Source organism: Saccopteryx leptura, chromosome 5 (assembly GCF_036850995.1).
Source record: "Saccopteryx leptura isolate mSacLep1 chromosome 5, mSacLep1_pri_phased_curated, whole genome shotgun sequence".
Taxonomy (NCBI): domain Eukaryota; kingdom Metazoa; phylum Chordata; class Mammalia; order Chiroptera; family Emballonuridae; genus Saccopteryx; species Saccopteryx leptura.
In genome coordinates this window covers 215,519,384-215,546,723 of record NC_089507.1, presented here as the reverse complement: position 1 = coordinate 215,546,723, position 27,340 = coordinate 215,519,384, and the positions used below count along the sequence as shown (strand labels likewise).

Genomic DNA, 27,340 nt, shown 5'->3' with positions numbered 1-27,340 from the left:
GGGCCAGTGGTAAGCCAAGCGGGCTGGAGGTCTTGTTTGGGAGAAGAAAGGACTGCTTTGGTAGGAGTTATTCAGCAACCAGAATCGTGGGAACTTGCGGGGTGGAGCAGTCCCTGGCCACAACAGTGGGGGTGTGGCCGTCGGAATGGGTGGCCAATCGGGAGAGAAAGGACTGTCATCAGAAATGAGAAAGTGATCAAAGACCTGATAGGGCAGATGCTCATTTTGAATGAGTGGCCAGTTTTGTACACTTTAAAGGGGCAGGGGTGGGGGGAGGACACTAGTCACATAATCGTCTATGTGAATGGCGCTTCTTGGCGTTGTACAGTGGACAACCTGCGGAGCCATATACAAGGGTTCTGATGAAACCCTGAAAGTTGCCAAATAGGGTGACAGGAAGTAAAATCCTTAGTAAACAAAAACAGTAGCTTCTAAATGTGGACTAGTTACTAGATGCTTTGTAGTGTAAGCACTTTGCCAATAACTCTGAGCTCAGTACCTTTATCAGGGTCACTTTACAAAAAAGAAAAATGATCCCGAACACTCGTTCAAGAGCGCCGCGCTTGACACTTCAGGGTGGACCCTCCCTGGCGCGCTCCCTGCGCTGCCCCCCCTCGGTTTAACGCGCCTGCGCGCGTGCTCGGAGACCGCCGCTCGCCCCCGCGTAGCGAACGGTCACGTGTCGGCGCGGGGGCGGGGCCATTGCAGGGATGTCCACGCGCCTGCGCGCAGCCGGCGACCGAGCCGAACCTGGGGGGCGGTGCGGGCACTGGTCCGCGGCAGCGGCCGCGTCTTCTCCCCGCTCCGCCACCAGCCGGGGCTCGGGTCCCGTCCCGGGCCCCCGGAACATGGCCTCCCGGAGTACGCAGGGCGACGGCCCCACCTCCAGTCGCTGGGACGGCGGCGCGGAGAAGGCAGGTACGGAGACCAGCCGGGGCGTCTCGGGGTGGCCTGCGAAGGCGGCCTGAGGGACAGGGGCGACCCTAGGAGCTTGGGGACAGCTGTCGGCGGAGCGGCCCCGGCGCAGGCAGCGCCCGGCGGGCCGTGTGGGGCGCGCACAGGGCGGCGGGTCGGGACGACTCGGGAGGAAGAGGCACCCGGGGAGGTGCCGGGGGGACCAGTGGAGCCGCGGTGGCGGAGCCCTCGTCCCCGGGCGGGAAGGGACGGGGCGGGGACGCTGCGCCCCGTCCCGGCCCGTCTCGGCCCGTCCCGTCTGCAGAGGGAAAACCGGGCCCCTGAGAACCGAGGCCGAGCCTCGGCCCCGGCCTGAGACTGTCCCGCCACGTCCGCAGACGCGCGGTGCCGCCGCCCGCGCTGTCGGGCAGATGCCCACACTTCATTCATCTGCCGCCGTCTCTGTTTACCTGGGGTGCGTGACCACCCCGTGCTTTTAATTACTGTGAAATGCAAGCCTTGTAAAGCGTACGGCTCGGTGGTTCTTAGCACTTCCGGGGGGTTGGGCAAGCACCACCATTGTCTCACCCCGGCACATTAATACTCCAAAAAGAGAGCCCGTCACTTCCCCTTCCCCACTCTCCGCAGCTCTTCGCAAGACTCTAACCTACTTTGTGTCTCCGTCCTGGCCCGCCTGTTTTAATGTTATTTAATGGTATAAAAAGCGATTTAAACATTTTTTATACTGTTGCATCCTAAGCAGTTATTTCTATGAAACCATGGTTTCGTTGTGCACTTTTCGAATGTGTTTTACATCTACGGTACTTAAGACATGACAGAATTGTTGATGTTTCATACTCTGTACCAAATCAAATCATTTCTTTTTCCTCTGGGGAAGACTCAAGTAGCTTTCGCATGTTCCCATCCGTAATGAATGGAGTGTCGTAGTAGAACCAATTGACATGTTTTCAATCCACATGTTTTGAGGAAATACACGGTCCCCACGTCCTGTTGCTTTGGGCTCAGTTTCTGTTATCTTGCTTTTCTTTCATTCTAGTCCTGGGTGGCCGCGGAGCTCACTCACCATGTTACTTCCCTGGGCCCTTCGGTCTTGTAACCCTTTGCTGGTGTTTGTATGACATCTGTCCTCCTGGCACAATAAGTCAGTGCCCCAAGTGGTACGAGTCTAGTGACCTGTTGTAGCACAACCGTGCCTCGGGTTTGAGACTTGACCTCCCCATTTCTTTGGTTTTTCTTCTCTAGTTGAAAGGGAGTTACTTAAAAGTATTTGGGGAGGTGGGTTGTTTGTTTTTGTATGGTTTTAATCCTATTGGACAATTGACAAAGTTACTAATAACACTAGAAGTTCTCCTTTGTAGAGTTTGTGATCAGATTGGTTTACTCTCTAGAATATTTTTTCTTCATTGTCGGGGTAAAGCAGTGTTTTAATAGGAACTTCACTCAGAAAAAGGTATAGTTTTCCTCTCCCACTGTCTTCCCCCAGTACAGATAGATGTGCAGTTCAAGCATAAAATTTTGAGTTAATTTTCAGTATCAACATCAGATGTTCAAGGTTGAGTGGTATTGGTCTGAGGGGCACTTGCTTTCTCTGTTCCATTGTTTTGATTAAGGCTATATAGCATTGCTTAGTTTGGGTTTAACTTCTATTTAAAGACTACAAAGCTTTCTTGACACGTGAGCTTAAACCAAATAAGTATGGAAGTTTGTGCTCTCACATAAGATGATATTAAGTATGTTGATCTTTCCCCTGATATGAATCACTAATATATATATATATCTTGCTGATACGGGACAACTTTTAGAGGAAGCATAGCTAGTGTTCATCTTTAATCATTATCTTTGCCCTGTAGGTATGGTCCCTCAAGTCGGGTGCTTTTGGAGATAGCTGTGGCTCTGAGGAGGCAGAGCTCTTTGCCCGGGTTCTGTCGCCAGGATTGGGAAAGGTTTGAGACAGGAGCGGTTTTGACCATCTTTAGCTGAACTCTTGAGAACTACTGCTTCAGTGCCCCGTATTAAAATGATCACTTAATGGGGAGCAGGCCAAGGAGCGCCTGTATCTTTTTTTTTTTCCCTGTGTCGACTGAGTTGCTTTTCAGGCACCAGGGATTTATTTATAGTAGTGTCTTATATTTTGCAGCCAGCTGTAGGATAATCATTTCATTCTGTCGTGGTTGTGATAGCCAAGACCTCTTCCTGTAAAGGAATTTGGAAGGGATCGACTTTGGAATATGTAATATAAATACATCTCTCTTATAAGTGGGGCAAGAAGGAATCGGAGAAGAAGGGATTCAAGGGAATCGGGATTATGGATACGCTACCTCCTGATGAAATGTGGGCTTTAATGCCAAGCCCACGTATTCACACACTCTCAGCAAGTAGGTTAATGATTTTTAAATGTCAGCTTACCTCAGGCAGCTTTCATATTACTATTTAAGTGGTCTTAATTTATGATGTGTGGCAAATAGGAAGAATCTCTAAGTAAAAAAAAAATGCAGGCTATCTAGTACTTTATATTCTTTTTTAGAAACTAATTCCATTCCTGCTCATATTTTGTCTCAGTCTGTGCTATACAAAAACTCTTCTCTGTGTCCTGTGTGTCTGCGATCCCTCTTGGAAAACATACAGATTTCTCTTCCAAAGGGTAGCCCTTTAACCCAAAGAAAAATCCCTCTCTGTCTTTCCTTGAAAGTAGGCTAAAACCTGGACTCCTCACAGGATATAACCCGCCCCGACTCTTCCGTAAGCCGCATTTCCTGCAGCCCTTCCAGCTCTGTCCTCTCCCTCTCCCTAATCTGCCAGCCTTACAGAATGACCTGTGTTTTCTGGACATAATGCTTCCTTCATGTGACAAAGTCTTTGTACGCATTCTTTCTTCTCTCTGGAATGCTCTCCCTTTAACGACTCTTCCATGTGCAAAGTTTTCCTTTTTAATTTTTTTATTACTTTTTTTTTTTTTAAGTTGACTTGAGAGAGAGAGAGATCAGTTTGTTCCACCTATTTATGCATTCAGTGGTTTTGATTCTTGTATGTGCCCTGACTGGGGATTGAACCCTCAACTTTGGTGTATTAGAATGACACTCTAACCAATTGAGCTACCCTGCCAGGGCATGGATTTTCATAATTTTTCATGATTCTGTGATAGCATGTATAATAATTATTTGTGTCCCTCCCTACTGTGAGCCTCTCAAGAGTTGGGAGGGAGTCAAGTCAATCTTTTTACTAGCAGTATAGTGCTTATTACAATTAGATATTCATTAAATGATGAACTGATAAGTGAATGGATAGATTTAGGTGCCGTGCTGACAGAGGAAGTTGGAACTTAATTTTTATGATTTTTAGGTAGAGGAACCATTTAATTTAGCATCCAAACTGGGACATTTTTGAAAGTACAGCTGGCAGGAGGGATTTGCTATGAACAATTATGCCAAGATTATGGGCGTGAACCAGGAATCTCTCAGACAAACTGAAAGAGGTTGTCACCCTACTAGGTTAACAGGGAAAATAATAGTCCAGCCAGGAGAGTAAGTTTACCTAGGTGAAAAGTCACCTGTGCTCTGTTCCTGTCTGCATCTCCAGTGGCATGCTACTCCAAACCAGTTATTTATCTGTCACAGGTCTCATAAGTAGGTAACCAGGACCATTAGTACCAACTTTCATATGTGGTTAATAATATGCAGATTTGTTCATGGAAACAATTTGCAGACTGTTCCCTCAGAATAGAAAACTACTGAGGAAAGCTGCTTAGTGTCCCTTCTAAACCTAATGTACCTTCCGATGTCAGTCTTTGCTAAAGCCTAACCTACCTTCTAGTGTTACCGTCCACCTTACGTAACTCCGGTGACTTACACCTAGGGTGTGCTGCGGGACTGTGCTTAGTGAGTCTGTTTACTGTTAAATGAAAGGGCCTGTGTTTCCTGTCTCTGAGCCTCTTCTCTTCTTCCCTCTCCCTCTTCCCAGGCTCTTAAAATCCTTTTTCCTTTTTATTTATTTTTTTTATTAATTTTAATGCAGTGACATTGATAAGTCAGGGTACATATGTTCAGATAAAACATCTCCAGATTATTTTGACATTTGATTATGTTGCATACCCCTCACCCAAAGTCAAATTGTCTTCCGTCACCTTCTATCTGGTTTTCTTTGTGCCCCTTCCCCACCCCACCCCACCCGTTACCATCACATTCTTATCCATGTCTCTGAGTCTCATTTTTATGTCCCTTTTATGTATGGATTCATATAGTTCTTAGTTTTTTCTGATTTACTTATTTCACTCCGTTATCAAGGTCCATCCATGTTACTATAAATGATCCGATGTCATCATTTCTTATGGCTGAGTAGTATTCCATAGTATATATGTACCAAAGCTTTTTAATCCACTCATCCACTGACGGACACTTGGGCTGCACCCCGTGTTTATGGCAGCATTGTTCACAATAGCGAAGATCTGGAAACAGCCCAAGTGTCCTTTTTCCTTTTTAAACGATACTCGTCAGTAATGCCTTCTCAGAGCAGTCGGACTCACGGCGCTCCGAGCTCTTGGAGTCGCACATACCTTTCTTTGGTAGTTGTACTGCACTGCTTTGTGACGGCTCTTTTATGGTGTCTTGTTTGACTTTTCTTGTGTTTGCCCTTCCTAAAATTAGACATTCTGCATGAAAACTCTTACGAGCCTATTACTCCATTATTTTATTTATTTATTTATTTTTTACAAAGACAGAGAGAGAGTCAGAGAGAGGGATAGACAGGGACGGACAGACAGACAGGAACGGAGAGATGAGAAGCATCAATCATTAGTTTTTCATTGCGCATTGCAAGACCTTAGTTGTTCATTGATTGCTTTCTCATATGTGCCTTGACCACGGGCCTTCAGCAGACCAAGTAACCCCTTGCTCAAGCCAGCGACCTTGGGCTCAAGCTGGTGAGCTTTTGCTCAAACCAGATGAGCCCGCGCTCAAGCTGGCGACCTCGGGGTCTTGAACCTGGGTCTTCTGCATCCCAGTCCAACGCTCTATCCACTGCACCGCCGTCTGGTCAGGCTCCATTATTTTAAATAGAAAAATTATCACATGATAAATAAACATTCATCACAAATTCTCAACCAATTTCCTAAAAAGTAATTTAAACACAGTAAAATGCCTGTGTATAAATAAACTATCACATAAGGGTGTCAGATGCTTAAAACTTTACTTCCTGATCACATCAATTACTGTGCTGGTTAAGAAACAGTTGTTTTGTGTGTAGTATCAGGCCTCTCTTACCACTCACACTGGAGGCCCAAGTATACCCTTTGACATTCTGATTTTGAAGTCTTTTATTTTATTTTTTTACAGGGACAGAGAGAGAGAGTCAGAGAGAGGGATAGATAGGGACAGACAGACAGGAATGGAGAGAGATGAGAAGCATCAATCATCAGTTTCTCGTTGCGACACCTTAGTTGTTCATTGATTGCTTTCTCATATGTGCCTTGACCGCAGGCCTTCAGCAGACCGAGTGACCCCTTTGCTTGAGCCAGCAACCTTGGGTCTAAGCTGGTGAGCTTTTTGCTCAAGCCAGATGAGCCCGCGCTCAAGCTGGCAACCTTGGGGTCTCGAACCTGGGTCCTCCGCATCCCAGTCTGATGCTCTATCCACTGCGCCACTGCCTGGTCAGGCGACATTCTGATTTTGAAGATATTTCTCTGATTCTGCTGTTTTACCAGTAATGGAAACTTTTGTGGTTTTGTTTAAAAATGTAGTATAGAATTTTGGTGGCCTACATATATATTTTTTTCTTTATAAACAACAGAAAAAATAATATTAAGAGACATGAATACTCTGAAACTTAGTATTAAGCTTCAGTATTCAGTTTTAAGAAAGAACAGGCATTCTACCAGGAAAACATTAACAGTAACTGTTGGATATGCCTGAATTTACTGAGCATTTGTTATCATTGTAATTCCTTGCTGGTTTCTTACATGGTATATATATCTCCTTAGTTTTTTGCACATTATGTGCTCATTAAGTATCTGTAGGTTAGCTTTAAATATACCTGCCTGAAAATATATATATATATATATATATACCTGCCTGTACCTTAGACCAAATAAGGAGTTTCAGGCCCTGAACAGAAAATGTACACATGCTGAGTATGTGCCTAATGACTCCCAACTCCCCCCTTGTTTTCAGTCTTGAACGACAAAAGGATAAAGAAAGTGGCTGAAATAAACGAGGCTCTGAACAGTGACCCCGCGGACGTGGCTGCCCTTAGACGCATGGCTATTAGTGAAGGCGGGCTCCTGACTGATGAGATCAGACAAAAAGTGTGGCCCAAGCTCCTCAATGTCGACGCCAGTGACCCGCCTCCCATCTCAGGTAAGGGGGGCCAGCAGTGCTGTCAGGAGAGCTTCCTTAGGAAGCCAGGAAAAGGGATTCCAGGACCTTTGATTGTAATGCTAATGTCAAACCGAGCAGAGGTGAGTAAATCTAAAGCATCTGAGGATGTAACTAGGCCAACTGAAAACAAGGCCAAACTGATAAGTAGAATTTTATTCAAAAATGGAATGAGCTTTTATTAGGTAGGTATGTAGGGAGCTTTTATCGTCCAGTTAGGGAGTTTATTTAAAATGCACATCCCAGTCCTGCTTTTCCAGAGGCTGCTGATGAACGGGAGAGCAGCGCTCAACTTTGAGCTGAGAAAGGACACACAGGGGTTCAGGAAGGAGTCCGGGGGCCTGGCCAGGTACGCCCAGGTCTCTGTCACCGTGGAGCGTCCTCAGCATGTTCTGCATGACCGTGCTGTGGGCTCCTGAGCTGCAGGTGCGGAACCGGGATCACGCCTTCCCGGATGCCCGGTCTCGCCCTCTTCCTGACAACTTCAGAACTGTTGGTGACCTTCCCAGAAAGCCCAAGCCAGTGGTCCATTCATTCCGTCCACACCTGCACCATGAAAGGGTGATCACAATAATTTTTTTTTTAATTGAAAACCGTTTCCAGCGTGGAAAACCTTTTCCTTTCTGCCTGTTCCCTTTCCAGCGCTTTCCTTGTGCCTCTTGGTATATTGCACATGGCTCTGATAGTGGGGGAGGCAGTTCTGGTTCCGCTGTCCTCGTGTCAGCCGCTTCCTTCTTTCTGGGCTGCCAGAAAGGCCTCCTGGTTCTCACGTCAAATGTAGTGACTGTGCAGTCACTAAATCTCTTTTTAACCTAAAATAAAGAGAATGCATATCACAGTCTGTATTCCCTTAGACATGGGAATTGCAGGAACCTGTATTTTAACAAACACTCCACCTGATGCTGATGTAGACGGACTACAGTTCTGAGAAACAGTTAGGCTTTAGGAGAACTAATACCTTTAAAAAAAAACACAAAAGAGTTTTTATTGGGAAATGCTATGAATGTTTTGGATTATAGAATTCTGTACTTCTGTGAAAAGCTGTTACATAAGTAATGTGCAAGGCCTGTGCAGTGAAAGGTGCTCCTTGGAGGACAGTGCAGAACACAGGCAGAAGCACTGGAGCAATGAACGCATTCACTCAGCAGACACCTGCTGCCTTCCCGGTGCGTGTGGCAAAGGTCTGGTTGCTGGGCCTTCTTGCCCTCGTTTGGCAGATATTAGTTGTGCTCCTATTGTGTGTCAAATACTAGAGACGATTAAAACAGCCTCCGCCAATGGAAGTTCACGGAGTCCTAGTGCGCCCAGGAGGTGGGAAAGCTGCCGCTTGTTACTGTCTTCGAAACTGGCCGCTTCGGAGAAGTCGGCTTCTTGTTGGAAGGAAAGGCATTGCCACGTTCACGCTCTGACTCCTGAGATGATGTTCTTTTATCAGATTCCAGATTTCCCGTACCTTTGTCAGATGGAGTCTGTGCAGGGAAGTTTTGCACAGGCTTCTCTGGTGGCTTTTGATTTCAGTTTGTGGAGGACGTGTAGACTTGTTATACAACACTCAATTTGGGTTGAGGGAAATATATACTTATTATATACATATGTCAGCTAAAGACTGCCTCCTTACTTTCACACTGTATTGGGCACAAGTACTGCCTCCTGTTTGCAGTGTCTTGGTTTTAGAATTTCTGAATCAGGAGAGGTTAGGTTCTTTTCTTTTTTTTTTTTTTTTTTAAGTGACAGGAGGGGAGATAGAGAGACAGACTCCCACATGCACCCCAACCAGGATCCACCTGACAACCCCTGGCTAGGGCCAATGCTCGAATCAGCCAAGCTATTTTTAGTGCCTGAGGCTGACGCTTGGACCAACGAGCTTTCCTCAGTGCCTGGGGCTGATGCTCGAATCATTGACTATGGGAGGGGAAGAGGGACAAAAGGTGGAGAAAAAGGGGAAAGAGAAGCATATGGTCACTTCTCATGTGTGCCCTGACCAGGTATTGAACTTGGGACGGCCATACACTGGGCTGATGCTCTATCCACTGAGCAGGCTGACCAGGGCCGTTTAGGTTCTTCTTTATATGAGATTATCTTAATAACTCCTTGCTGAACAGCTGAGTGCCCCCTAGACTTTACAGATATTAGAGGTTTCAGTGTCTGGGGTTTCCATATTCATGACCTCATTTGATCCCTGCAGTAACCTGAGAAGCATATTATAGAAGGGAATATTGTCATTTTACAATGTGGACTTTGTAATCAGAGCAGTTCCCAGTGATGCCACTGGGCTGCTCTTTCCACCTGACTCTGTCACCTCCTGGACACTCTGTCACCTCCTGGACACTGCGGTCTCTCCACTCAGGGTCATCAGGACTTGCGTGACACAACATGTTTGGAACTAAACTCGGTATTCCTCTCCAAATGTATTTCGAGTCATGTTCTCTTCGGGTAAACACGGGCGTGTGTCCTCCAGGCCTTGGGTGTCATGCCAGAGTGTCGTGCCCCTGCTCTGGCTCCCAGACACTCCTACACGAGCTCCTTTTCCTCCCACAGGGCAAGACCTGCGGCAGACGAGCAAGGACTACCAGCAGGTGCTGCTGGACGTGCGGCGGTCCCTACGGCGGTTCCCTCCCGGTGAGCAGCCCTCTCGGCCTTGGGACCTGGGTTTCCGTCCCAGTGGCACTTGCTTTCTTGTGCTGATGCTTGCCGGTCCCCGTGAGTGTCCGTCCCTGCACACAGTGTGACCTCACATCTACTCCCAGTCTGCTGCGTCATTCTTTCATTGACTCGGTCACCCTCAGACCCCCGCTGAAGGCCGGAGCCAAAAGTACTTTCCCAACCTCGAGGTGGTAAATGAAAGAGGTTTTTCCTCCCTTTCCAGAGCCACAGAAGAGACTGCGCAGGGTGGCCAGCGCCGTCAGTCTGGCCGTAGGGAGCAGCCTGGTGTAGAAGTGGTGCTAACAAGAACTGTTCAGACCGTTTTGACTAGATGTATAGTGATACCTTGTGTAGGCATATATTGAGTTCCTTGGACTACCAGGGAGGCCATTCCCTCCATGTTTAAAGAGTCTGTTCCTAAAATTGCCTCCCCATCCCAGGAAAAGTAGAATGACCATTGTCTGCGTTTCATATTGAAGGAAATTGGGCAGCGAGGCTCATTGTCCTTGGACAGCTCCGCCCCTAGGGCCATGAAGAGAGACTTACTAAAAGGAACAGGATTCTCCAAACCCAGGATTTTCAACCGCAAGAGTTTTTAAGAGGCTGGGGGCAAGGGCAGGGACCTCGAGGGGCAGAGTGACCGCTGCCAGATTTTGGTGCAGGGGACGCGGAGTGCGGCAGGATGGTGCCGCTGGTGTTTGCCAAGGATGCCCCCACAGGAGCAGTGTCCCCACTGTGTCTGGGGACTGCACCGCGAGCTTAGAGATAGGCACGTGCCCCACAGTGAGCTCAGGCTGTGGGACACTTCAGGTTCCTTGTGCTGTGGTCACATCGGCCGCTGGCCCATCCTGATTCAGATGCCATGCTCATCTGCTTTGACTTTAGCCGACCAGAAATACTGGACAGTGTCCTCAGGAAGTGGCCCGGGGAGACTTGCCCAGTGCCAAGGTGGTGCTGGGTGGCTGTAAACCGTACTTGTGGAGGACCTGGCCACACCGGAAGCTGTCCATGCAGCGGCTTATCTCTGTTACTCGTGAGCAGGGCACTGGCCAGGCGGGTGGGGGCTGTGTCCTGCGTGTGGCACCCTGTCTTCTGAGTGCGGTGTCAGGGATGTCTCCCACTTAGCCGCTGTGGCCGCCCTTGGCTGTGGCTGTAGGCAGCTGGGCCATACTGACTCATGCCATGGCCAGCGGTAGTCCGGTCCGCTCTGCTGGCAGGACGGCTGGGCGTGGGGAGCAGAAGCCAGGGAGGGGCGGAGAGTCAGGAGGGGTAGGGAAGGGCACCGTGTCTCCTGCCTGCACCTGTATCCTGCTTCCTGCCCTCCTGACTCAGGCTGGGACTTCAGGGCAGGCTGAGTGAGCCGTTCTCCTAGGCAGGGGACCTGGAGGCAGAGGGCGCCACCACTCAGCACACCCTCATCCCCCTCCTGGCCGCAGGAAGGTCTGGCCAGGAGCTGGGGTGGGGCAGGTCTCCTGGGGACATCCTCATCAGGCAGTGCCCCTGGTGGAGTCTCAGCACATGAAAGCTGCCTTCCCCCACGCCAGCCCGTCTCGGTCCTGCCTGCCTTCCCTAGGGAAAGTGCCATTCCGTGACCTTCCTTTCCTCTCCTCTCACTTCCGCTGCTCTGTGTTCTTTCTTACCTGCAGGCAGCGAGCACAAATTACTGAGCAAGGTGAGAAGCCCCACACACACACGCCCACCAGTCCAGCCCCTCCCTCTCTTCCCCCAGAGTCACCAAATAAAGCCCATATCCAGGAGGGAAAAGTTATTTTAAAACAAGGACCTTCTGACTGTTTAGTCAGGGGCTCTGACCTCTTGTCCCTTATTTTGTCATGTAAAAAAATGACAACAGGCCCTGGCTGGTTGGCTCAGTAGTAGAGCGTCGGCCTGGCGTGCAGAGGTCCCGGGTTCGATTTCCAGCAGGGCACACAGGAGAGGCGCCCATCTGCCTCTCCACCCCTCCCCCTCTCCTTCCTCTCTGTCTCTCTCTTCCTCTCCCACAGCCGAGGCTCCATTGGAGCAAAGATGGCCCGGGTGCTGGGGATGGCTCCTTGGCCTCTGCCCCAGGCGCTGGAGTGGTTCTGGTTGCGTCAGAGCGATGCCCCGGAGGGGCAGAGCATCGCCCTGTGGTGGGCGTGCCGGGTGGATCCCGGTCGGGCGCATGCGGGAGTCTGTCTGACTGTCTCTCCCCGTTTCCAGCTTCAGAAAAATACAAAAAAAAAGACATGGGTATATAGTTACCGATAAATAATTGATATGTAGTTATTACCATTTTATTCATACTTTGGGGGGGTTTTCTTCTTCCTCTTCTTAAAGAAGTTCTTTTAATATCTCATGTAATACTGGTTGGTGGTGATGAACTCCGTTAAGCTTTTTCTTGCCTGGGAAGGTCTTTTAGCTTTGATTCTAAATGACAGCCTTGTGGTTTACAGTCTTGGCTGTAGGTCAGGGGTCTCCAAACTACGGCCTGTGGGCCGCATGTGGCCCCCTGAGGCCATTTATCCGCCCCGCCGCACTTCCAGAAGGGGCACCTCTTTCATTGGTGGTCAGTGAGACATCCTGTGCTCCTGAAGTACTGTATGTGGCGGCACCACAAAGCACATGTTGCTCACGTACAGTACTACTTCTGGTGACGCGGGATGCATGCGTCACGCCTCCGGAAGCGCGTCATATCATTTGTTACGGCTAGCAGTGACAAATATGGAACCCGACATTGACCATCTCGTTAGCCAAAAGCAGGCCCATAGTTCCCAATGAAATACTGGTCAGTTTGTTGATTTAAATTTACTTGCTCTTTATTTTATATATTATATTTGTTCCTGTTTTGTTTTTTTACTTTAAAATAAGATATGTGCAGTGTGCATAGGGATTTGTCATAGTTATTTTTATAGTCCGACCCTCCAACGGTCTGAGGGACAGTGAACTGGTCCCCTGTGTAAGAAGTTTGGGGACCCATGCTGTAGGTCCTACATCACTTTGAGGATTTGGTGCCAGTGCCTTCTGGCCTGTGAAGTTTCTGTTGAGAAATCAGCTGACAGTCCTTGGGAGCTCCCTTGTAGGTAACTGCTTTTCTCTTGCTGCTTTTAAAACTCTTTGTCTTGAATCTTTGGCATTTTAATTATGATGTGTCGTGGTGTGGGCCTTTCTGGTTGCATCTTGTTTAGGACTCCGTGCTTCCTGGACTTCCATGTCTGTTTCCTTCTCCAGGTTAGGGAAGCTTTTCCTCATTGTTTCTTCAAGTAGGTCTTTGATCCCTTGCTTCCCGTTCTCCTGGTACCCCTGTGATGTGGATGTTGTTGTGCTGATGCTGTCCCAGAGGTCCCTTAAACCAGTGGTCCCCAACCCCCGGGCTGCGGACCGGTACCGGTCCGTGGGCCATTTGGTACCAGTCCACAGAGAAAGAATAAGTAACTTACATTATTTCTGTTTTATTTATGTTTAAGTCTGAACAATGCCTTATTTTTTTAAAAATGACCAGATTCCCTCTGTTACATCCGTCTAAGACTCACTCTTGACGCTTGTCTCGGTCACATGATACATTTTTCCGTCCCACCCTAAAGGGGGGGTCCGTGAAAATATTTTCTGACATTGAACCGGTCCGTGGCCCAAGAAAGGTTGGGGACCACTGCCTTAAACTATCCTCCTGTTGTTGTTGTTGTTTTGTTTTTGTTGTCATTGTTGTTTTTTTAATTAAAATTTTTTTTTGCTGTTCTGATTGGATGTTTTCTGCTTGTCTTCCAAATCTCTAATTTGAGTCTCTGCTGCATCTAATCTGCTGTTGATTCTATCTAATATATTCTTGATTTTCATTTTTGTAGTCTTTATTTATGACTGGTTCTTTTCTATGGTTTCTGTCTCTCAGTTGAAGTTCTCATTGAGTTCATCTATTCTTTCCCTAAGTTCATTAAGCATCCTTATAACCAGTGTTTTGAACTCTGTATCTGGTAGATTGTTTGCCTTTATTTTGTTTAGGTTTTTTCTAGCATTTTCTCTTCTTTTATTTAGGACATGTTTTTGTTGCTGTTTCCTTATTTTTGATGCCTATGTTTCTGTGTATCCGGAGGATTTGTTCCATCTTCCAGTTTTGGAGAGTCACCTTGTAGTACGTGTCCTGTGGGGTCCAAGGTGCAGACTCCCGGCCACCTGAGCAAGGTGTTCCAGGGCTGTTCCTTGTGTGTGCCCCTCTGTTGTAGTTGAGCTTTGACCACTGTTGGCACGTCATTGGGTGGGATTGAGCCTCCAGCCACCTGGCTGTGAGGACTGTCCCTGACTGCAGCAGATGGAGCTATTGTGCAGGGCTGACCCCATAGAGTGGATTTCAGTTTAGTATGGTTCTTGTGTCTACAGAGTTCACTCTTTGGGTGTGTCATTGGTGGAGGAGCCAATTGGGTGGTGCTCTAGCGTGGTCTGAAACGGGCTACTGCATTTATTGGTTCTGGGGCCTCTTGGGAGGGGCTCTGGTGCAGGCCCAGGTCAGCCACTCCCTATGCCCAGCCGGGGACCACCTGGTGGGAGCTACAGAGTGATCAGTGGTGGGTAGCTAGCTGCCTAGGCTGGACTTGGAGACGCCTGAGAGAGGCTACGCTGCAAACTGAGGTCAGCTGCCACTCGTGCCAGGGGCCACTGAGCAGGAGGCACGGGCCACCCCAGGGCCAGTGGCTGCTCAGCAGGGGTTCATGGACTCGTGGGAGGTTTTAGGAAAGTGCAGCCTGGGTGAAGCCAGTGGCTTGTGAGGAAAAGCTGCTGAAAGAGCTTATCACACTTCCTACTGCTGCACAGGAGTGTGGGGCGGGGTCTCCCGTCCTGCGCTCTGGACGAGACCACCGAGTACAGATGCCCCCCACTTTTCTCCTAGGTAACTTGCTTTCCCTCTAAACCTTTTATTCCTCCTCCGTTTATGTACCATCCGTCTAAGAGACTTTCTGCAGGCTGAACTCTCCACGTGGCTTCCCATTCTTTTTGCATTCATATTCTTCTGAGCTGAGCTGACTGCTCTTATACTGGAAGTTCAAACAGGGTTTCATTTTTCCTGTTACTACTGTTATGACTTGACCTATCCATAGTATTTGCTTTACTTCATTTTCTTTCTTCTTCTTTTAGCGTACACCCTTTTGAGAAGGGGCAGGGTAAATATGGACAAGAAAGGAGCTTTGCTCTCACCTGCACCTTCAGTTCAGTTTAGTCTGGGCCCTCACCCGAGTGGTTTCTCTCACAGGACTGGCTTTCAGCTGAGAAAGCGAACAGGGTAGGACAGCCGTGCTTGGTGCCGTTACTCCGAAGCAGTTCGTGAGGCAGGGCTTGTGTCTTTATACTGGAAGCCGGGGGAGCGGAGGGAGCCCACCAACCACCCAGAACCAGCTGTGTCGCAGAGAGCTCCCAGGACAGGCTCCCTGTTTCCAGCCATATCTGTGGATCAGGGAGATCAGTGTTTCCTGGGATACTTAGTTTGCTTTAGCGAGGAACATGTAGGAGTTTTGTTTGTTTGTTCTTATGTGATTTTATACCTACACAAACGCTACAAAAATAGGACAGAGAATCCCCCACATACTTTTTACTGAGATTTTCTTACATGTTAACCTCTCACTATATTTGCTTTCTTTTATCACTCACAAACTTTTTTCTGAATTATTTAAGAATAAATTACAGATGTGGGGCCTCTGTGTTCCTAAGTATTTCAGGATGTATTTCCCAATAAACAAGGCCCTTATATAATCACAGAACACTTACCATCATCAGTAGCAGCATTAAAAAATACTGCTGTCTAATCTACATATTTTATTCTGATTTTACCCTTTATCGCAGGAATGTCCTTTGTAGGAAAAGGAAATACAGATTCATGCATTTCCCATTCAGGTATCCTGTCTCTTTAGCCCCGTTAATGTAGAATAGTTCCTTTGTATTTTATGACAGGCCGGTCGGTCATTTTATAAAATTTCCTCCGTTTGAGTCTGTCTGGCATCCCCTGTGTTAGCTTTAGGTTTGTATAGTCTGGATGGGAACCGCACAGAAGCGATGCTGAGTTGTGTCAGTGCCTCACACGAGGAGGCACGTGCTGTCCAGTAGTCACCTCCTGGCCGTGTGACCTGGGCTGACCAGGTAGAAAGGCGTCCACTCCCCCACTGCACAGCTGCTAGGCGGTGGCTCTTCTCTGTACACTGCATGTGGATCTCAGTATGTGTTACCAAGATGCAGGTTTTCTTTCATTAAATACTTTCCCCTGAAAATCCGTTGCTGTCTGTCTCCTGAGCATCTGAGTCGCTGGGCCGCCACCCTGTCTGTCCCCTGAGTGTCCGAGTTGCTGGGCCGCCACCATGTTCATGCGCGTCCCCCCCCCCCCCCAGGCATGCCCAGAGAACAGAGAGAAGGGCTCCAGGAGGAGCTCATCGACATCATCCTCCTCGTCCTGGAGCGCAACCCGCAGCTGCACTACTACCAGGGCTACCATGACATCGTCGTCACGTTTCTGCTGGTGGTGGGGCGGAGGCTGGCCACGCCGCTGGTGGAGAAGTTGTCCACCCACCACCTCAGGTACCCGGCGCAGGGGGCGGGGAGGCCGACGCCGCCGCCCGCTTTCCAGTCAGTGGTGTCACTGCTCCGAGCCCCATTCCGCCCCATCCCGGCCTCAGGGTGTGGTCTCATCAAGCTCATGGAATTGTCTCTCTCCAGGGATTTCATGGACCGAACAATGGACAACACCAAGCATATCTTAAACTATCTGATGCCCATCATTGACCAGGTGAACCCAGAGCTCCATGACTTCATGCAGAGGTATGTATGTGTCTGCATGCACACGTGTGCACACACACACACATACCCCTCAGCTTTCTCCGCCTTCGTTTTTCCTCGCACATCTGTCATCTTCCGTGGGTTAGGGTTAAGTTCCACTGAGGGGTCCTTTCAGGTCCCAGCGATCTGGATGACTGTTCTACACAGAGCATTGCAGCACTTTTAAAAAATTTTTTATTTATTTATTCATTTTGAGAGGAGAGAGAGAGAAAGAGAAAGAGAGAAAGGGGGGAGGGGCAGGAAGCTTCAACTCCCATATGTGCCTTAGACCAGGCAAGTGCAGGGTATTGAACCAGCGACCTCAGCATTCCAGGTCGATGCTGTTGCAGCACTTTTTAAGGGTTATGCTTTCCTGGGGATACGAGACTTGTGACAGTCCGTGTCCTTGAGGAATTTACATCTAGTGGGGAGAGGTGGGCTTTGAGGTTATCGCCACAAGAGAAAGACAGAGTCGTGTAGGACCAAGAGCCAAGAAGGGGGCAGGGCCATGTGTGGGTGGTGGTATTTACCAGTTACCAAGGAGAAGAAACACTTCTTTGCAGATCTCACTTGCTTTTCTCTTCTGTGGAGCTGGGACTGTGTCCTTGGACAGTGCCTTTTTTTTTTTTTTAATAGCTATGTCTTAAGATGTTTCAGTAATCTCATGTTAACTAAAAAATTAATAGAGTTGTGTTTTCAAGCCTGTGCCCCCCAGAAGGGTATGACTTTCTCAGAAGGAAAGCCTGGGGTAGTTTTCTGTAAATAGACACTTGTTCCCGTAGCAGACATTTGCTGGCCCTTAGGGGAGCACCAAGTGAAATAAGGCAACCAGGACCCTATTGTAGTGTTAATGTCATGATGGTGGGTACATTTTAGAGCCTTGGTGTTTTGTAAGGAGAAAAGGCTGACTTCTTAGGTAAAGCGTAGTTCCCAGGAGCCCCTGCTGACAGCACCGAGGGCAAAGAGGGCCTGGAGGAGGGGCAGGGGTGGCCCGGCAGGCAGCCTAACACCCAGGTCTCCTTGGGGAAGGGGTGGCCCGGCAGGCAGCCTAACACCTGGGTCTCCTTGCTCCTAGTGCCGAGGTGGGGACCATCTTTGCCCTCAGCTGGCTCATCACCTGGTTCGGGCATGTCCTGTCTGACTTCAGGCACGTCGTGCGGTTATATGACTTCTTCCTGGCCTGCCACCCCCTGATGCCCATTTATTTTGCAGCTGTGGTAGGTACAGGTGTGAGCCAGCAGCCGGGTTCCCCATCACCTGTTCCGGCTGGGTGGGGAAGAGTGGTGACTGTGCAAAGATGCAGAAGACGGCGCTGCCCAGCTGCGGTGTCTGTGCAGCGGCCACGGGGACTGGCGTGGGGAACAGTGTTCTGTGTGAAGAGAAGTCTGGGAAATGCGGGTTCAACAAAGATAAGCAGACTTAAGGCATGATTCTTCTGAACCTTTAAAACACTCTCCCACGTTGGGAAGTACGTGTTCCCGTTGACATCTCCTGGAACTTGTACAGACTACCAGCCTGGGTTTAAGAAAAGGGGTGTGTGGGGGGTTGTGACAGAAAGTCAGGGTGGCTGGGAGGGTGTGGGGGGGTTGTGACAGAAAGTCAGGGTGGCTGGGAGGGTGTGGGGGGGGTTGTGACAGAAAGTCAGGGTGGCTGGGAGGGTGTGGGGGGGGTTGTGACAGAAAGTCAGGTGGCTGGGAGGGTGTGGGGGGGTTGTGACAGAAAGTCAGGTGGCTGGGAGGGTGTGGGGGGGGTTGTGACAGAAAGTCAGGTGGCTGGGAGGGTGTGGGGGGGGTTGTGACAGAAAGTCAGGTGGCTGGGGGGGTGGGGCGCTGCAGTTCTTAGAGGGCGGGAACCATCGGGGGGGGGGGTGGAGGGGGGGTGGGCTCAGAGCCACTCTCCGTTACTCTTTAAAGAGAGCAAGACCATTCTTTCTGTTTTGAACCATTTTTTCCACTGGAGCTCCAGGAATCTTCCAGTAATCCCCTCTTCTTCTTCCTCCTAAAAGAAGCTCGTCCGCTTAGTGGGTCGGTCTTGCTCATCCTCAGGTCATTTGCCTCTAGCGGGAAGGGCGGCCCAGTGGGCAAGCACTCAGATCTTTGCATGATCACTTCCTAGGTGGGTACAAGAGTTTGCCCAACCTCGGGGGCGAGCCCTGTCGGTCAGCAGTTTAAATTCATGTCTGAGGTGAATGAAACGCACGTGACCAGGGCCTTGTGTGTTCTGATCCCTGATTCAAGGCCTTGCCGTCCGCAGATCGTGCTGTATCGAGAGGAGGAAGTCCTGGACTGTGACTGCGACATGGCCTCCGTCCACCACCTGCTGTCCCAGATCCCTCAGGACCTGCCCTACGAGACGCTGATCAGCAGAGCCGGCGACCTCTTTGTTCAGTTTCCCCCGTCGGAGCTCGCTCGGGAGGCCGCTGCCCAGCAGCAGGCCCAGAGGTGAGTGAGACCGTGCCCCTGGCGGAGTGGGGGTGTGAGTGAGCGAGCAGAAGCCACAGAAGATGGTGTCTGAGTGGGGGCAGGGGTGGGGGATGTTTCTAGAGAGCTGAGCTTATGCCAGCAGAACCCTTGCTTTAGTCTTTTTTTTAAGATTTTATTTATTGATTCTATAGAAAGGGGGGGTGGGGGAGGGGACAAGAAGTAGTTGCTTCACTCCAGCTGTTCATTGGTTGCTTATCATACGTGCCTTGACCCGGGCAAGCCCAGGGTGTCGGACCAGCACTCTCTGCGTTCCAGGGCAGCACTCTGTCCCCTGCCCGGGGTGTCGGACCCACACTGTCTGCGTTCCGGGGCAGCACTCTGTCCCCTGCCCGGGGTATGGGACCCGTACTCTCCGCGTTCCGGGGCAGCACTCTGTCCCCTGCCCGGGGTATGGGACCCACACTCTCCGCGTTCCAGGGCAGCACTCTGTCCCCTGCCCGGGGTATGGGACCCGCACTGTCTGCGTTCCAGGGCAGCACTCTGTCCCCTGCCCGGGGTATGGGACCCGTACTCTCCGCGTTCCGGGGCAGCACTCTGTCCCCTGCCCGGGATATGGGACCCGCACTGTCTGCGTTCCGGGGCAGCACTCTGTCCCCTGCCCGGGGTATGGGACCCGTACTCTCCGCGTTCTAGGGCAGCACTCTGTCCCCTGCCCGGGGTATGGGACCCGTACTCTCCGCGTTCTAGGGCAGCACTCTGTCCCCTGCCCAGGGTATGGGACCCGCACTGTCTGCGTTCCGGGGCAGCACTCTGTCCCCTGCCCAGGGTATGGGACCCGCACTGTCTGCGTTCCGGGGCAGCACTCTGTCCCCTGCCCAGGGTATGGGACCCGCACTGTCTGCGTTCCGGGGCAGCACTCTGTCCCCTGCCCACCACAGGCCAGGCCCCACTTCAGTCTTAGTGGATCTTCATCAGGAGTTTTCTGAGCGATGGATGGCTCTGCCCTCAGCCTGTTTCATCTAGTTTTTCTGTGTCTTGCATACTGTTTCCTCCTCTCCGTCTCCTCTGCAGAACAGCAGCCTCTACCTTCAAGGACTTTGAGCTGGCGTCCGCCCAGCAGAAGCCGGACACGGTGCTGCGCCAGCGCTTCCGGGGACTGGTGCGGACTGAGGAGCGGACAGACGATGTCCTGACCAAGCCGAGGACCAACCGCTTTGTGAAGCTGGCGGTGATGGGGCTGACAGTGGCTCTCGGGGCGGCTGCTCTGGCCGTGGTGAAGAGCGCCCTGGAGTGGGCCCCCAAGTTCCAGCTGCAGCTGTTCCCCTAAGGCCGGGGCCATTCTTCCGCCGACGTCCTTCCGTGGGTGCCTGGGCAGCGGCCTGGCCTTTATTAAAAGGGTTTCTATCAGGGTTTTCTATTCCTGCCGCTGCCCGGCCACGGTCTGCCTCTGCTTCAGGCCGGGAGCAGAGTCTGTGTGGCGTGGGGGCCCCGGGCACGGAGCTCGCCCTCACGGCAGCTCCTGAGCGGCTCAGCTCTCCACCACCTCTTGGAGGAGGAGGGAGCTTTTTTAGCTCCCAGATGCCATCGGCCATGACACTGGGGGCCCTCTGGCTGCCTTGTGTTAGCTGGACCACCGAGGGCCCCCCGCACAGCTCCCCCTGGTCTGTCTGCTTAGACCGGATGAAGGGAAGGAGTCACTGCCCGAGGGGTCGGTGGTGGAGTGGAAGCCAGGGGACAGAGAAGGCCGGCAGCCCAGGAGCAGGGCGGCCCTTCCTCCAGCAGCTCCGTTCGCTGGGCGCCAGGCACAGACGGTGGGGGCCCGGCCACTGGGTCAGTCCTGCTGGTCTTCGGCCTGGACATCACAGGTTTTTCCAGTCGAGCAAGAGGGAATGTTAGGTGTTAGGGCCCAGACGTGGACTGGTTTAGCCTTTTTTTTTTTTTTTTTTGCTACCTACTCTCTTTCACAAGCTGCGTGGAGTTGCTTATAAAAGACACTTTTTTACTATTTTTAGAATTATATAACACCCAACATGTAAAGCACTCTCACTTTTAAAAGTAATAGTTCCTTCATGGAAAAAAATGGTTCTCATCTGAAGGCTGAGCTTTGAAGACCCTTAAGTTTTCCTTTTTACTCACTCATTGAGCATCTCACTTAACCAGGGTCACTGTTTCCAACAGCCCCACTTCCGGAGCCGGGTGTGTCCGCCTTTCCGGCTCCCCTCATCACACACCTGTTCCAGACGGGCACCACTCACGGCCTTGGCCCGTCTCCCGGGTTTGAGCTCTCTCCGTAGCTGGTCTCTCCTCCTCCTTGGTTGGAAGTGTCAGTGAAACGCTCAGCACCCAGAGGGACAGACTGCAGCCTGAAGCCGGGATGCGAGCCTGGGCGCCCAGCTCCCGACCCCACGCTGCCTACGGCTCTCCGGCCTCGGGCTGGCGCACTCAGTCCTGGGACGGCTTTTCCTGTAGTGGGCGGAGCCAGGTTTGTTGTGGATTAACGCTGGCTGGAAGAAAAGTGCCTTTGCTTCTTTATATAATCTCAGTGTAACGTGTTAAGCAGCCATGCGCTTTTATTTTCCTGGTCTCTCTCCAGCAATGTTCTGTCTTGACAGGTTGGGTTTTTTTGGTGTGGGTTTTTTGTTTTTTGGGGGTTTTTTTGGTCTTGACGAGTGTTTTATTGTGATCGTGCCGGAAGCACTCTACCTACCGTACCCAGACCTCCACATCTTTCCTGCATGCCCACCGTGTGCAGAGTGGAGGGCATTTAGCATGCCAGGCCACTGGCAAGCCCAGAGCGTTAGGAGAGGTGTCTGTACTAAGTTACCCTCAGCACTTTAAAGCCAAAAACAAAAGTTCTCAGTGTTAGGTCATTCTCTATAGCAGGAGTCCCACCTGGCGTGAGTGTGATGTGAATGGGTTGATCTAGAAAGTAGAAGATACATCAAGACAAAGGAAATTCTTTCAGGGTCCAGAAGTGATGGCGTGACAGCTACTCCCAGTCTTCTCCCTCAGCACGTCTGTCCTCTTGTCATTATACATGGACAGCAGCATCGGCCTCTGCCACAAGCGCCCGAGCCTGTGAATAGTGAAGGAATTGATGAGGCACAGGTGCACGTGATCAGGGTCCCAAGGCCACAGCCTTTTGGAACCCAGGAAGCAAGTGGCATTTGCTTCTGTTGTGGCCTAAGAAGGAGCAAGTTCATTTGTTTTACTTATTTTATTATTTTTTTAATTTTAAGTGAGTGGAGGGGAGATACAGAGACAGGATACACCTGACCAGGATCCACCTAGCAATCCCCATCTTGGGTCGATGCTCAGAACCGAGCTATTTTTAGCACCTGAGGCAGAGGCTCCACGGAGCCATCCTCAGTGCGTGGGGCCAACTTGCTTCAACTGAGCCATGGCCAAGGGAGGGGAAGACTGAGAAAGAGGGGAAGAGTGAGAGAGAGGGGAGAAGGGGAGAGGTTTGCTTCTCCTGTGTGCCCTGACTGGGAATTGAACCTGGGACTTCCACACACCGGGTCAATACTCTACTGCTGAGCCAACCAGCCAGGGCCAAGTTTACTTGTTTTTTAGCTTTGCTGACATCAGGATTTGCCCCATCAATGAGAAGAACATTATCTTTTTACCTTCAGGTGGTTTACTATTCTGTAAAGGATGTGTGTAAATATTTTGTACAGAGCCTGTATGAAATACACAGCCATATGTGGTTACTAATCTCGTGTCATTCTGTCCTGTCCATCACTTGTTGGGAGTGGACTCTGGTCTTAGACATCTGGCCCTGATGCGCCCCATCTCCCATCCCTGGCCTAGGACCCCTGGTCAGCCATGACTTGGCTGGAGAGCTGGGATAGTCAGTACCTGTAGTCCTGTTTCCGTTGTGCCTGTGATAAGTGTGACCTACACACCAGCCACTGCCAGGGCCACTGGTCAGCTAAGCGGCCAAGTGGTGTGGGATATTAGTCCTAGGTGATCTTGACTGTTTTTCACACACTATTCTGGGGATGCCCTTGTTTCTGAAGGCTGACGTTCAGGTTTGAAACCTAACCAGAGGCCCTGGCTGGTTGGCTCAGTGGTAGAGCATCCACTCAGCGTGTGGAAGTCGGGTTCAGTTCCCGGTGAGGCCACAAAGGAGAAGTGACTATCTACTACTCCCCCTTCTCTTTCTCTCTCTTCCCCTTTCATAGCCATGGCTTGGTTTATTTGATTGCCTTGCCCCAGGTCCTGAGATGGCTCTGTGGAGTGTCTGACTCAGGTGCTAAAAATAGCTCGGGTGTGAGCAGCCGCAGATGGGGGCTGCCAGGTGGATCCTGGTTGGGGCACATGTGGGAATCTGTCTCTATCTCCCTTCCTCTCACTTAAAAAATAAGAAGAAACCTACCCAGAGCCTGATGTGAACACAGCTTTACCTCCGCGTATAATTCCTGTCCAGGCTTTTCCAACATCATGTAACACAACCAGCTGCTGGGTAGTGGGAGCCCAGAGCAGCGCCAGGTGCCTGGTGCCTCCACCCCGAGGACAGGCCCATCATGGAGGCGGGGATCCACATCACCTGGGGTGTTTATCCATGTTCCCTGCTCCACAGGGGGAGGGGCTGAGCTGGCATCGCAGCTCCCTGTGTCCCACCACCACAGCGCAGGGCTGGCCGGGACGCTGCCCGCCTCTGGGAGCTCCCCCCGGAGCTGCACTGAAGGAATAGTGTGTGAGTGGCAGGCTCACCGGCATTTTCATAGGAGTTGCTGGTTGAGTGTCGAGTAGAAATTTGATCTGACCAGTGGTGGCACTGTGGATTAAGCATTGACCTGGAACACTGCCACCGGTTTGAAACCCGAGGTCACCTGTCTGATCCCTGGACAAGGCATATGTAAGAATCAATGCCCAAAGAGTTGATGTTTCAAAAAAAAGTAGAATTTTAAAATTTGAAACATTGAAGGAAAGGTGTATATGGTATAAGAAATATTTGTGTTTTTTGTCCCCAGTTTTCCAAAAATTTTTGGAATTTTCTGATAGGAGTGTCTTTTGTTCTTTATAATGATCCCCCTTTTAATCCTACCTGAGTGTATGCTAATGAGACAGCGGGACCCCTAAGAGAGCCTCAAAACTGGCAGATCACCAGAGAGGCCAAGTTATCAGAGAGGGAACTTTTGATCTCATCCACAACCTTCTAGGAGGGCAGGGAAGGCTGGACATTGAACACTGCAAACTATTTTATTTAAAAAAAATTTTTTTTATTGGTGATTTTTAGAGGCAGGAAGAGACAGTGACAGAAAAACATCAACTTTGCCACTTCACTCATTCTTGCTGTCATTGGTTGATTCTTGTGTGGGCCCTGATGCAGTATCAAACTCGCAACCTGGGCACATTGGGATGATGCTCTCCCCAGCTGAGCTATCCAGCCGGGACCTGACCTCGACAAACTCTTGACTGACAGATTCTGAGAGCTGGGTTGATGAACACATCAAAACGCTGAGAGGGAGGTTCATCCAAAGAGGGTTTGGGGGCTCTACACCCTCCACCATGCCTTGTTCTATTCATCTCTTCCACTGGGCCATTTCTGAGTTATACCCTCTCTAAAAAACCAGTAAACAAATAAAATAGTTTCCCGAGTTCTGTGAGGCCTCCTTGCAAATGATTGACTGAGGGGGAGTTGTAGAAAGCCCTGCACTTGAGCTTGGCTAGGAAGAAGCGTGGGGAGGCAGCCCGGGCACGCTGCTTGTGGCTGGCATCTGTCTGAAGGGGGCAGTCCTGTGGAACGGAACCCTTGACCTTGGGGAATCTGATGTTAACTCCAGGTTGCGTCAGAACGGAACTGAGTTGTTGGACACCCAGTTGGTGCTGGAGAATTGAACAGCGGCATCAGAAAACACAACCCGGCCCTGGCCGGTTGGCTCAGCGGTAGAGCGTCGGCCTAGCGTGCGGAGGACCCGGGTTCGATTCCCGGCCAGGGCACACAGGAGAAGCGCCCATTTGCTTCTCCACCCCTCCGCCGCGCTTTCCTCTCTGTCTCTCTCTTCCCCTCCCACAGCCAAGGCTCCATTGGAGCAAAGATGGCCCGGGCGCTGGGGATGGCTCTGTGGCCTCTGCCTCAGGCGCTAGAGTGGCTCTGGTCGCAATATGGCGACGCCCAGGATGGGCAGAGCATCGCCCCCTGGTGGGCAGAGCATCACCCCTGGTGGGCGTGCCGGGTGGATCCCGGTCGGGCGCTTGCGGGAGTCTGTCTGACTGTCTCTCCCCATTTCCAGCTTCAGAAATGAAAAAAGAAAAAAAAAAAAGAAAAAAGAAAACACAACCCAGTATGCAAGGCTGAAGGGAAAGTGGTGTAAAATTGACAGCTGAATCAAAAATAAGGGTGTTTCATAGACAGCAACGCCCATGAGGAGCGGAGTTTGGGGTCTGAGGAGCGATGGAGAGGGCAGCGTCTGGGGAAGGGTCCCTAGGGTTCAGGTCAGGGACTGCTTTGAGCACTGCAGAGAGGAGTGGGACCCGGGCAGTTTGGGGGGCGGGGATGGGCTATGACCAAAACCTGATTTAGAGAATTATGGGTGGTGTCACGGCTAGTGTGTCACTATGTGGCAGTTTGAGCTTCTGCAAGTCACCCCATCTCTGAGACCCCCTGTCAGTGACGGTGAGAGGGATAGGACAGTTTAATGAATACCGTTTGGGAAAATGCTCTACAAACGAGGTCATGCCAGTGTGGGATTCCATTTCGGCGAACACGCGTTAAGCAGTGGATGCCTCCAGCCAGCCCTGCACTTGGCCCCGTGCTCACTCGGGGATTACGCGGTGACCGAAAGGAACAGGCCCGACGCTTTTGCCAAATCCAACGAGAGCTGGTGCGGCCTGAGGCTCGGCCTGACTTGCTCTTTCCTTGCCCTACCGTCCTGGCCCCTTCCTCTTTTCTGCTGCGGCCCAGCTACCTTTTCTCCTGTCTGCACCAGGCCCTCTGCTTGCGGGCCGTCTTTATTCCCAGACTTCCAGACGGTTGGAATTTGCCCGGGAGCCTCTGCGAGCCAGCAAAGCCGTGGGTTGGCTCCAGCCGGCCCTACACTCGCGCAAGACGCTGGTTAGCTCCGGCGTGGGCTGAGGGCCCGTCCTCCACGCCCAGCCCACGCCGGCTGTAGCTGCTCTCCATCTGAGCAATGGGCTTTGTGCGCCTGTTATGTGGGAAACAAGGATTATGTCACACAAGTCCATTGGGGACCTCCTGCCGCTTCCTCAGCTAAGTGGTTTGAGTCCCAAGCCCATGTGGTCCGGTTTCAGTTCTGCTCTGGCTCGTTGGCAATGGGTTCTCAAGGTCTGGAGCCCCGGCCTGGGGTGACCCCTCGGGAGAGGGCGGCACCTCCCCTTGACCCTGCAGCAGAGAGCACGTGTAAGCCTGCTCACGTTTGACCCCTCACCGCTCTATGCTGCGTGGCGCCCTGGAGGCCGGAGCCCCGGGGCTGCCCTGCCCCCTCCACTATGGCTGCAGCGGATTCCAACTACCCGCGCTGGCCTGCGTGGCATGGGCCAAGGGAGAGCCCAGCCATGAAGCCCCTTCTGCCCGTCTTGCTCTCACTTTTGATACAGCCCGAGATAAGGAAATACTTCCTTGGCCCTGGCCAGTTGGCTCAGTGGTAGAGTGTTGGCCTGGCGTGGAAGTCCCGGGTGGAAGTCCCGGGTTTGATTCCTGGTCACGGCACACAGGAGAAGCGCCCATCTGCTTCTCTATCTTGCCTCTCTTCTTCCTCTCTATCTCTCTCTTCCCCTCCCGCAGCCAGGGCTGCAGTGGAGCAAAGTTGGCCCGGGCGCTGAGGATGGCTCCATGGCCTCCGCCTCAGATGCTAGAATGGCTCTGGTTGCAATGGAGCAACGCCTCAGATGGGCAGAGCATCGCCCCCTGGTGGGCATGCCAGGTGGATCCTGGTCAGGCACATGCGGGAGTCTGTGTCTCTGCCTCCCTGCTTCTCACTTCAGAAAAATATAAAAAAATAAATACTTCCTTAACACTTCTTAATGTGTGTGAGAAAGGAATGTAGCCAGGGCACTGAAAAGACCCCAGTGTGAGAAGCACAGGGCGGCAAGGACCGCGGTCTACTGAAGGATGGTGTGCACCCTCGTGACGACAGCTTCGTGCCTGACTCGGGGCTGTTCCTGCCACGTAGAAGGGAGGACCCCAGGTTACCAAGCTTTAACTTTTTCAAGAAAGACTAGGCAGGTCGATTTTAATACAGTATCTCTCAATTTCAAAAT

At 51.1% G+C, this 27,340-nt stretch overlaps 1 protein-coding gene and 1 pseudogene across 1 annotated transcript; both read left to right on the top strand.

The window, feature by feature from the left end:
* The first annotated feature begins 720 nt into the window (after positions 1-720).
* TBC1D20 (TBC1 domain family member 20) lies at positions 721-22,824 on the top strand. The gene is made up of 8 exons (XM_066384143.1): positions 721-918; positions 7,077-7,262; positions 9,819-9,899; positions 16,265-16,451; positions 16,590-16,691; positions 17,764-17,905; positions 18,942-19,129; positions 20,183-22,824. Exons 1-8 carry the CDS (start codon positions 849-851, stop codon positions 20,436-20,438), a joined length of 1,212 nt encoding a protein of 403 aa, XP_066240240.1. The 5' UTR covers positions 721-848; the 3' UTR covers positions 20,439-22,824.
* On the top strand, positions 10,119-11,595 carry LOC136405695 (rho-related GTP-binding protein RhoN pseudogene; annotated as a pseudogene).
* Positions 22,825-27,340: the final 4,516 nt, after the last annotated feature.

Coding starts and splice junctions, on each gene's coding strand:
- TBC1D20 (XM_066384143.1), top strand. CDS start 849: ATGGCCTCCCGGAGTACGCAGGGCGACGGCCCCACCTCCAGTCGCTGG. Junction 9,900..16,264: donor CCTACGGCGGTTCCCTCCCG/GTGAGCAGCCCT, acceptor CCCCCCCCCCAG/GCATGCCCAGAGAACAGAGA. Junction 19,130..20,182: donor GCCCAGCAGCAGGCCCAGAG/GTGAGTGAGACC, acceptor TCTCCTCTGCAG/AACAGCAGCCTCTACCTTCA.